The sequence below is a fragment of the Nannobrachium achirus genome (genome assembly GCF_963921795.1).
Source record: "Nannobrachium achirus genome assembly, chromosome: 12".
Lineage (NCBI taxonomy): Eukaryota > Metazoa > Chordata > Actinopteri > Myctophiformes > Myctophidae > Nannobrachium > Nannobrachium achirus.
In genome coordinates this window covers 38,214,823-38,227,243 of record NC_137832.1, presented here as the reverse complement: position 1 = coordinate 38,227,243, position 12,421 = coordinate 38,214,823, and the positions used below count along the sequence as shown (strand labels likewise).

General features: G+C 42.3%; 1 protein-coding gene across 1 annotated transcript in view; it reads right to left on the bottom strand.

Annotated features, from left to right (window-relative positions):
- Nucleotides 1-12,421, bottom strand: part of grid2 (glutamate receptor, ionotropic, delta 2) — a gene marked incomplete at both ends in the record, with an annotated part of 824,583 nt that overhangs the window by 224,954 nt on the left and 587,208 nt on the right. Inside the window, 2 exons of the mRNA XM_080739349.1 lie at nucleotides 7,169-7,288; nucleotides 10,500-10,661. Coding sequence (XP_080595475.1) covers nucleotides 7,169-7,288; nucleotides 10,500-10,661 — 282 coding nt within the window. The remainder of the gene's footprint in view (nucleotides 1-7,168; nucleotides 7,289-10,499; nucleotides 10,662-12,421) is intronic.

Genomic DNA, 12,421 nt, shown 5'->3' with positions numbered 1-12,421 from the left:
AGAGCCCCTAGGCAGAGGGGGCCCCCTGCTGGGCTCAGCATGCTGAGCATTTAGGAAAAAAAGTAATAGCCCATTCCTGTCAAAAGTTATGATTTTTTAAAGAATTGACCAACTGCTCACTGGAGTCAATAGATTTCACACAGACCAGCTGGCGACAATTGAGTTGATTGATTGGAATGTTAAAGGGGGCGGGACACCGGCCGAAATTTAACATTATGATACAGTAGGTCACGTGGTCTTTCTTCAAACGGTCTGAAAAGGAGGCGGGCCGTATCAGTTATTAGTGAATGTATACTTCGTCCGCCGTGCGGTGCCGCGCACAACGTGATGTGTTGTTGTTAGCTGGTAGCGCCGCACCGCACAGCTATTTTCAAGAGCTATTGTGTGTGTGTACACACACACACACACACGCACGCACGCACGCACGCACATACACACACACACACACACACACACACAGGCTACCACAGACTTCAGTCCTCCGGAGCTCCGGTGAACCACTGGAGCACTTTTTAGCAGAGATGGCTGCTAAAAAGTGGTCCGGAGCTCCGGTGAAGCACTGGAGCACTTTTTAGCAGAGATGGCTGCTAAAAAGTGGTCTGTGCTGCGGAGGATCGAGGAGAACGTTGGACCCTCGTTCTAATCTCTGACACCTTTTTGTTAGAAGACTTGTACCCTGTACGCGGTTAGGGGGGATTCTATAGCAGATTATATCAAATTTTTACCCCTAGAACTGCTTATTTTAAAATTAGTTTTATGAATTGTCGCATTTTCTCCTCGCACAGTTCTGTTGGGGTTGTTTCACTAGATAATACTCAGCGCTCAACTCCGCCCCCTCCCGTCATATTACCCAATCAAATTAATTTAATTCAGTTACTGTACAGAAAGTACTACTTTCAGTACAGTAAATACAATAAATTAATTTGATTGGGTAATTTAACATGGGGGTACATGACATCATTAAAAAAATTGGCTAATTTGATAGCCATAATTAGCTGTTTTGGCCTTGTCACGCCCACTTTAAGAGATCAGCTCTCTCTCTTGTCTCTCTATGAATTTCCTGTACATACGTGCAATATCCAAACTGTACTCAAAGATTACACATATTAGGCTTGAAAATTAATGATGTTAAGAAAATAAATTATTTTATCTAAATTTTGAAAAATAATAATTAAAAAGAAATTGTAAAAATATACATTTTAAAGTATTAATCAAATAGATCCAAAATGATTGTGGTTAGGTATTTAAAACCAACCATAATGACAACAAATAGGCTTTCTCTGCCTCTGCTCTTCATTGTCTTGTCAAGTTCATTGTCTTGTCATGCTAAATCATCACTTTTTCAGAATAGGTATTGAGTTGGAGGGTGGCATTTTTAATTCCTGCGCTTCGCGCGCGCATACTGTTTTTCGTGCATACCTATTTTTCACGCGCGCTCATGGGGGAGCCTCTTTTACTACCTTTGTGGGGAGCCCCCAGTTTATAAAAACCGCCCCTGTCTAGAGAATGCTAAATACCTGCTCAAGTCTGAGCGTACCCTTAGGTTTTCCACCTCCCCTCCCCCGGGGAGTAGGCATCAAGGCAGTCCTCTGAAACGGCTGCCACAAGGAAAAATTATCAATTCTCGTTTTGATGCAAATGCAAAAATGATGTAATATAAAAGACAACAACAAAAACCCATCAGCATATATTATTTTTCCACCCCTCCATTTTGCCATCACCAGGCATTTAGAGAAATTGTTCTGCTTTTTATTTGGCATAGCACCTTAGGTGAAGCCACTTGTATATATAAATGTGTAATTTCTTGTGTTGCACACATTAACTGCTTTGCATCACCTTCCTCTACACAGTGACACAAACCTTCCCATATCCAACTCTGGGGGCCAGAGTTCTGCACATCAAAGGTGCAGAGCAAATTGCCCCGTGCCTTAAGTGCAGTTTGCGTTGGTATGGTATGTGGAATTAATGTGCACTTCACTGAGGCAGCGTTCCAGTCACATTCTGCATTTGAAGCAGGGCTTAAAGGCTGGTGGAATTTGGAGCCCTCTGCAACCAACACAAGAATAAACAGAACAACTAAATTAAGCGAAGCCGAAATTGACGCAATGCAACTCCAACTGAGAGAAATGCAATTTGGCTGACTGCACTACACAACACAAACTCATGAATTCAGTTTCTGGAATTGTTTGAAAATAAATACTGTTTAGTGTGAGCTTTGGAAAAAAGTGCTATAGAACTGCAGACCATGTTATGACAAGTGGGCTGTGCTATTTCAGAGGCAGTGCTATTAGATTCTATTCCTTCAGATGCCGGATAGTGTATGCTAGAATAATAAGGAACTTGACTATTGCCAGATGTGTTAGTAAATAAATACAGTGGAATGCATGATCATCCACACTTACAGTACCATCTCCCCAAGTTTTTATTGTGCAATCCACCCTTAGATATAAGTGAGGTGCAGTTTGCAGTGACACACAAGGTGTGCTTATAATGATAAGGAAACCATGTTTCTAGGCTGGTGAGTCTATTTTGATAAATTACACATATTTACATGCAGAAAGGTTTAGTCAATCTGGCCTTAAGCGGTACAATATTCAACAAATGCTTATTTAGAAGACTGTGGCAATAATATTGTATAACAACTGTCTGAATTTCCTCAGACGTAATTATGCTCTCTGATAAGGGAATCGTGCCTTAATGTAATTATGTTGTGCTTTAAGGATTAATTTTGTCTGTGGCGGCATGCTACGTTATGTCGGTGTCTCACTGCATTACCCATAATCACATATGACTATCTCATTTGTAATCTACAGATAGATCCCGCTGGTGTAAGGAGGCGAGAGAGGGAGAGGAAGAGAGTGAGAGACATGCATGTTCAAGTATGTTTCCAAGTGAATGCTGAACTCCATTTTATCTCTACCTTGTACGTATGTATAGACAGATTCACACCCACATGATGAGTCAGTCTCAACCAGTTATAGGCAGTCTGACATCAAAATGATGAGTCATGCTCTCAATCATCAATCATGAGGTGCAGCCATAGCTGAGTGGTTAGTGAGCCCGCCTGGGGAGCCTGAGCCCCTGGTTGTACATTCATTCTTATCATTCCCTTATGTAAAGACTAAATCATAATTAAAAGGTGTCAAGATTAAAATAATAACATTAACAATTCACTCAACTGCTTAACATGTATGCTGTCAAACTTTCAAAGATGCCTGCTAGAACAAATTAAACCTTGGTAGAGGTTTGTGGTTGTGTACAGTTAAGTAGCGTACCTTGCAGATACACTGTTAACTACAAATATATGTCATATATATTTGTAGTTAACACTATTCTGCTATGATATTGTTCACTTCTCTCACTCTGTGTTTCTGTTCGATGCTGTTGTGTGATTGGGTTCGGTGCATGCAGGCAGGCTATGTGGAGAGACAAGTCGTGGCTTCTCCACCACGACAACACACCCACACACACTCACTGCAGGCTCTGTCTCTTGGTTTCTGGGTCGTACTGGAAGGTTAGGGTAACCTAACCCTAGCCATAACCCAAACTAGGAATTTCAAATCCATGTTTGTGCCTCAACAGCAGTGTAATTACACAACAGTCTGGAACAGAAGCACAGACTGAGAGAATTACAGCAGAATAGTGGTGAGATGTTGGGCATTATTGTGACATAAGTAGTTACTCAATTAGTATTGAGTCTTGCCACAGTCCTGTAGTTCAGTGTCAAACGACTTTCAGATCAACTATCTCACTATGGACTTCCCTGCCAAACGACTTAAATCGATTTTTACTTAGAAAAAAAACAAAAACAAAAAAAATCGCGATTTTGTATGTTCCACCCCCCATACAACCCCATCTTTCATACAGGGCAGCCATCTTTGCTTACATAACATGTAAAACATAATGGCTATTTTCTCAAGAATGCCTGAATGGATTTCCAATCTGATTTTTTTGTTTGAAAGCTGTGAACAGCCTGCACAAACATGGTGCATGATCTGTGCATGGGCATGCATGATCTGTGCACTATAAATTACATGGAAGTCTATGGAGATTTATGGCAATATGAGCCAAAAAGCCCATATTTAATTGGCAGGGAGCGAGTTAATTATTATTTTTATTTTTATATTAAACATTTTTTATCCCACAATTTTTGTAACCCATTTTTTCACCCAGTGCCAATTGCCTATGTAACCCTGGGCTCTGCTCTCCCTCTGCCGCGCCTGGGGAGACAACGGACTGACCTCATGCTTCCTTCTATGCATGTGGAGTCCAAGTTGCTTCTTTACACCTGACAGTGGAGATTTCCCGGGTTTGGACGTAGCACATGGAAGGAACACGTTATTCCAACCAGTTCCTTTCCCCGCCATCAGGCGCCCCGGCTGGCTAGGGGGAGGCTTTATTGAGATCAGGATTACGTGCATGTTTTTGTGAGGGTATCAACCCTAGGAGACACGGGGAGAACATGCAAACTCCACACAGAAAGGCCCTATTGCCAACCCCACCTAGGGTGTGGGCGCTGATGACGCGGAGGGAGGAACACGCCGCCAGCGCCCACAGCGTCCCCCGGCGGGAATCGAACCCAGGACCTTCTAGCTGTGAGGCGAAGCGCTAACCACTGCGCCACCGGCGACGTCAGCAGGCATCATAGCCTAGTATGTGGTATGCGCCTGGACCACTAGGCCAGCGGGCGCCCAACATACAGTATATATATATACATACGAGACACACTACCAAATATAAATCAGGCTTTAGTCAAAAGAGCTACAGTACCAGCTCTGTACCAAGAGACAAAATCTAAATTGACACCTCAGACAAGGAGAGTGCATCTCATTAACCACAGACGAGTGGAATTCACAAGATAATCAGAGCTATTACAGTCACAGCTCTTGTTATGACACGCAAATGGGAAATGGAAGGTTGTGTCCTACAGACTTCATTTATTTCTAAAGATTGTGAATAATATTGTATCGTGGACTCATTGTGACATTATCATATTGTGAGTTTTGGTACCATTACATCCCTAATGCGTGGTTCAACTATGAGTAAGAGGGGATCATATTATCCAGCCTTAGTATTTACAGTATCCAGGAGCGGCCTTTGGAATCTGGAGGCCCGTTTCAAGAGCTATTGATAAGCCCCCGCCTCCGGTCATACACAGAAGTTGACTGCCATTCAATGACTGGCTGCTATTCATATATTATTATTTATTATATAACCACATCTTATATCATTGACCTAAATGGCGTTAGTGACATCAGTGATGTCACTGTTATGAGACACTTAAAGTACCCCATTATACCACGCAAAGCTTTCTACAGTATAAAGATACAGCACCAAGGATTCGTCAGTGATGTCACTGCCGAAGAAGCCAGTCGGGTGATTTGTCTATTCTGCTGGCTGGCCGCCACTGACAGTTCAAAGTGCAGGCGACCCATGGGCAGTCCATGGAGGACAACTGGGTCAGAAGGGGCATTTCGGCCTTGCTTGTCCAGGGTCAGCTGTAGAGGAAAGTGCAGACAGAGAGGGCCCTGAGCCCTCTCCACATTATGGCCCTCTGCACCTGGCCGGGTCTGCTGACCAACTGCAAGCGCCATCCATCTGAACACCAGCAGAGCTGGCCGGCAGGGGCCTTACAAGAGGTGGACTACGATTGTCACTCGGTTGACAAGGAGACTGTTTTGAAATATCAATTTCTAATTAACTATTGATGATATCTTGCATGTGTGTGTTTGTATGTGGAGTTCCTCTACCAAAGTGTAATTGTGGTTCAAGAGTTTGGGAGGACAGAGGCATTGGAGGAACATACATACAGTATATCTAAGATGGAAGCAAGTAACAGGAAAAAATGTATAAATGTGACGAGAAAATAATTGATAATTAGATGAATTAATAACTGATTAATTATCCATGAGTCTGCATGCGTTGGTGGATCTCTCCAACACCCTGCATGCACACACACATGCACACGCACAAGCACACACGTGCACGTGCACACACACACACACACACACACACACACACACACACACACACACACACACACACACACACACACACACACACACACACACACACACACACACACACACACACACACACACACACACACACACACACAGAAAAATGTGAAACATGTTTGTAGGGGGTAGGTGTCTTGTCATGTGGTGTGCGAAAATCCATTACGCCTGTGTGATTACGAGTTAACACTTGATCACACTGTGTAATATTCCAATTAGTCTCCCACCTTAACAATGGGAAGTTAAGCTGGTATAGGGCTGAGCATGCAGCCCTCCAAGGACACAGGGAAATGAAGGGTTGTCTAACGCAACTGTAGAAGTACACACCTGACAGAACCCACCGACGCAGTCGTCAAGTGAGTGACACGTTTTGACTTCATGCAAGACTGAGCTAACTCTGTGCTTTTTCAGAACTTTTTCAGGGTTTTTACTTTTTTATTTTCTTTCCGAAACTCTTTAGGTAAGTAAGTAAGTAAGTAGGTCAGAGAGGCTTATTGTCGGTATCAACCGACAATTCGGGAGTCCTATCCTCATTTCAATGCGCCAGACCCCTGGGAGATGGATTGTTGAGGTGGAGCACAACAGCTACCATCAGCTCATAATTTACCGCACGACTTGCCGCACCCAAGCCGTGCTATTCATATGCAGAGTTGGCGATAGAACCCGTGACCCTGGTCGAAAGGCAAGAGCTCTACCAACTGAGCCACCAGGACACACCTGGCTCTAAAGGAAACTGACCATGCAAAGAGAAATGCTTAATTTAGCCTATACTGTACACTGTTGTTCCACAGTGCGGTTCACTGAAAACAGCAGGTCCACCAGCACACAATGTATTACATTTGGCATGTCCGTGTCGTGAGCTAGCAGATCGGCTGTTTTTCGGCAAGTCACGCCATTGTATGACAAAGTATGAATCAGACTTAAGTAGAAAAATATGGAAATTGGATTTTATGCTTCTACACCGAGGTGACAAGCAACTCCCCAAAAAAAGAGAGGGAAGCTCATCTGGGAGTGAGAGAGTTACAGTTGTATTATAAATGAGGTGGAGTTTCTCTGGTCGATGCGTCAAAGCACTTTGAATACAGTACCTGAAAAGTAACTTCCACTCACCACCAACAGAACAAAACAAAACTCTGTTTTTATGGACTTACCCTGCTGACACCTCTGCCCCTGTCTTCTCCATAGTTTGTCCCCAGAATTTCAAAGAAGATGTTGGGGTTGGTGCCATTATCAGTGAACTCCAGGAAGCTGGTCAGACCACTTACTCCAAACTGCAAAACACAAGGAACAGGGCAGGGTTATTATAGTTATTAAAACACAAAACACAAGGCAGGGTTATTATAGTTAATAACTCACTAGTCCTGTGCCCGGGGGTATGCACAGTATATCAGGGATCATCAACAGGCATGAATTACTTTGCCAAATTCTTAAAATAAAATGATCAATAAAATGATCATTTTCTTGTGTTTGTGGGTATATGTGTTTGTAGATATGTGTCAAGTGTGTGTGTGTGTGTGTGTGTGTGTGTGTGTGTGTGTGTGTGTGTGTGTGTGTGTGTGTGTGTGTGTGTGTGTGTGTGTGTGTGTGTGTGTGTATGTGTGCGCGCGTGTGTGTGCGTGCGTGCATGCATGCGTGAGCGTGCATGACACCGGAAAGGTGAAAGGAACATAGACGGTGGAAAATCACACTTTGCTGTACTAAAGTCATGAGTTGCCCATCACAGTGTGAATGAGTGTGTGTTTATATGACAAAATGTGCATACAGTACGTGTGTGTATGATAGGAAATGTTTTGTGTGTATGCGCACATTAATGTACTTGCGCGTGCGTGCCGTGCATCCATGTGTGTGTGTAAGTGCACGCACGCACGCACGCAGTGTTTGTCCTGCCCTCTAGTAGTGTGACCAGATAAAAGTCACGCTGACTGTTTCGGAGTGACAGAGGTGTGATAACTCTTCCTGTGACTCACACTGTCAGGTTGTGCACCTTTGTGTGTAGGTGTGGGTGAATGTGAGTATGAATGTGGTACAGTACGTGCACGCACACAAATGCTGTACAAGAGAAAGAACTAGAGAGGGAGAGAGAATGAGAATGGAGCATTAAACAAACAGAGGATGAGCCATGTGTAGTGAGCTTATAGATCGGCTATTTGTATGACATTTGTACTTTCTATGACTTTAGTCTTGTGTGAGCTGTTGGTATTGCATACAGTACATAGGGATTTAGGGACATGGCATACATAGGGACATAGTCAAGAGAAGGGATCTATTGAATCCATAGACGTTAAAAAAAGCTAATATCTAAAGTTACAGCATTGGTAAGGTACATTTGTAAAGCTGTTGTGAAGCAGGTTTTACTTATAAGAGAAGTGTTTAAAAACATTTCTATTTCCATTTGTCAAAAGAGACAAGTTGGTATAAGGAGAGAAGTGCTTAAAGGCCCGCTGTCACACCCCAAAATGATCATAGTATTAAACAGTAGTTCATGTGGTCTCTCTCCAGTGTGGATCCTGAAACAGTCTGAAACTGTCACAGTGTAATCTGCCCCTCACCTCCCAACAACAGCTGACCAGTACAGTAAGTAGTACAGTCAATTAATTTGATTGACTTATAATTGCACATCCCCACAATGACATCATAAAGATATATTAACTTGTTTTTTTAAGATGATTCTTAAAGTGACAGTAACCCCTTTAGGTGACAGGCCCTCTTTAAGGGAGACTGTCAGAGCCTCTTATTTCTCAATGGAAGCGTAGGGATACCAGCACGACTGCATGGTGTACTATTAATATTATATGTGCTGTTTATATTGTATTAACATATTCTAGCAAACACCCTAACACTAACCCTAAACCCAACCCTGGGGGAAAATAGGGTTGAGGGAATAGTATAACATAAGCAAAGGCGGACATATGCAAGCATACCAGCAGCCAAAGTGCCACTAGAGACATGCACACACTTGCGTTTGCATGTATGTGCATGATTGTGTGTACACACACTCGTTCAGAGATGTCCACATGGAATAATTAGCCCAACGTGTTTATTGGCTTCCAGAAAGCATAGCCGGCGTGAAACGCATCCAGACACTGTTTATCAGAGCTCATAAGTGATGGGTTAATTAATGTCAACTGCTCAGCATTGGTTGGCGCAATGCATTCACAACAATTAGCTTTCTGTTCAAAGATAAAGATGTAGGAAAATAGAGGGTTACAGGTTGATCAAAGGAGAGAATATGGATCCGTGATGAAAGATTATGGAGATAAAAGGCCATGGTGTCTCTCTGTTTGTACATTCGCCATGTTCTCTCATTGGCTTGGCGTGTTGTTCCGCTATCATGGAATGCTGGTTGGCTAACAACAAACTAGCCAACGGCAGAACAATCTTCTCTCCAGGCTTTATTCACAAACACAGAGTGTGAATAAAAAGAATGAATAATTAATTTTAAATAATTTAAACTTTTTGTAATACAGATCCTTTAGTCTTATTATTGGTAACAGTAGTCGTAGTAGTATTAATCACAGATTTCTGGTGAAAGAATGTCATAATTGATAGGCTGAAATATTTTATACTAATGGAGGATATAGCCTGGCCCCCTTGATAAATTTGGCTGAACTTGCACAGTCCTAGTCCCATCACATTAAAAGCCAAGTTTCAAAAATCTAGCCATATATTAGATTTTGACCTAGTAGTATTGTTGTTGTGTATGGTTTTGTATATGAGTGCCAAACACACACATTGAAGGCTGCTACTCATCCTAAACTAACAGCAACATATTAGTATTTGTCATTAAAATACGTGCACAGACACATAAGCACAACTACTCACACACAAACATAACGGGTGGCAGTCAGAGCACATTGCAGGTGCTCAGGAGATGTCACAGATACTGGGTCTGTTGAACACAACTCTATTATCTCTCAGGGCTCTTGAATGCAACTCAGCGGAGACGACCATCGGGGCTCGTTTAACAGCCGTGCCTGGCTGATGAAAATGTTGCCAAGTGTTGCCAAGTGACATGATCTCAAGGTGAAAAACAGAGATAGATATGCAAGCCAATGCTGCAGATTTATTATCGCCTGACACTAATCCTAAATTAGCATTTCACTTGGCTTCATCATTCAGTCAAAACTGCCATCCGCAGAGTCATATTTTTTTATTGATATCTAAACAGAGGGCATTGATCCAATTGGATTTAACAGTGATGAAAGAGTTGCCAGACACCTATGCCTGATCTCAAGGTGAAAGGCAGAGATTCATAAAATAAACTGCCGCAGGATCCGCTCTTGTACCAAAAGTCAACTTTCTCCTGGAACATGCTCATTACCCCCGCAACATTCTTAAAAGTGTGAAACTTTGATGAAGCTCACAGAGCACAAAAAGACACAAAGAAACTTTTTGTTCAGGTAAAATAGTATCCAGCATTTGCCTTTGCATGTGCATGTTGGTGTGTGTGTGTGCAAAGCATGCATGTGCGAGTTTCTGTACCTTTTTAACATGCTCGAGCATGCTCTTGCCTCCTTGCCAAGGCTTGGAGTTCTTCCTGATGCAGGTCAGGCTTGCCATGCTGTGCCACTTCCTGTCCTCCAACTTCCTGTGGAAGGTATTGGCCAATAGCAGCACAGTATCATAGATGTAGCGGTTGGTAATCTGCAGAGAGTAGAAACAAAAACGAAAATGAAATCAGGAATCATAGACAATCACAGCGGTCTTTACAGTAACCCTAGTAAACTTTTGTACAGCAGAGGTTCTAGACTTGTGTAATGGCGATATACTGAACAGGACAACCATTCACAACCTTACAGCTACACTACATGTGTAAGGAACAGACTAAAGGCCACAAACTGTAAAAGTCATTATGGGATTAAAGAAAAAAGCAAAGCTACTGGTCCTGACTATTTTTCCAATTGTGCAAGTAGATCTCCCCCTTCCAGTTCTGGTGTGTCTATAGTGGTGGCAGGTACAGCCTCATACTGTAGATTGGCACCTTGTGCCTATTTATCCACCCCATGTGTAGCATGTAGAACCTAATCGAAAATACTGACATTGATTGTTGACATCATACCAGTAGCATTTACACAACAGCTTCCTTTAATTGTTTCAAATGAAAGCCCAAATAAAAGCCCTTCTTAATTGTATTATTTTATTTATATATATTTATTTATAAGAGAAAAGAGTCCTCACAACAAATTGCTGCTCCCAAAGATATAGTTTACTCAGTAACTCCTCAGACCTGAAAGGTCTGAAGAAGAGCCTGTCTTTTAGTCCAGCACCCAGCCTATACGGCCTCGTATGTGGGTGCCCTTTTGGCTGTGTTTCAGCCTCTATTTCTATTTATTCATTATTTACCATTTAGTGATTGCAGTGTGAGAGCCTATCAAGTACATCTATGATTGTTAACAAGGAGACCACGTGCCTGTGTAGGCTATATAATTATTCATTATTATGTTAATATTAGTGGGGCGGCAGTGGCTCAGGAGGTAGAACGGGAGAATCAATAAAAGTACAAGATCGAACTGAGAACTAGAAGGTTACTAATTCGCTCGCTGGTTCCTCCTGGCATTGTGTCAAAGTGTCCTTGAGGAAATAACTGAAACAACTACTCCCAAATTTGGTACCTTAGCTCCCGTGTGTGAATGTACAGTATGTGTGAACGGGTGCATGTAGCACACATTGTAACAATGCTTTGTATATTATAAAGGCACTAAATGCAATGTACCATTAGTATACTATGTGTGCATAGCATGTGTGAAGGGCAGTTATCAGAATCAGCATCACAAGGTTACATAATTATGTGTAAAAGCGTGTGTGTACTTTTCCAGTAGCTACACCTATTCCAATCACAAGTGAAGAGTGATTGTTGTCATGTGAATTTATTTGAATTCATAACAACAATGCAGTGCTGCGTCTGAAGCTTTTCTGTCTCAACTAAATACCAAAAAATTAAAGGAAATTTAATGAACCGTTCTACAGTATAATTGATGGCATTTCATTATCTGTACAGACTCGCTCTGCAGCAGTAGTGCTGTCTGTGCGGAGTGTGGACAGCATGCAGAGGTGACCCACGCAAACATGCGCGCGCAGCGCACACACGCGCGCACACACGCGCGCACACACACACACACACACACGCTTTCCGTTTTCAAATTCACATTAATTTCAAAAAGGACCTCTGGGTGTACAAAATGGATTATGTTACTATTGCTGCCTGCCCCATGGACTAAATGCTAAATATAGTACTAAAAATATATATGGTGGCCTTATCGGCAACATACCACACTAACAGATCCATATATGGCCAAGACAGATGGCCAAGACATACATAAAAAAAAAATATATATAATGTAACTTCCGGAAAGGAGTCATTTTCAAGATGGTGTCCTAGATGGCTACTGAGAGATTTAAATATG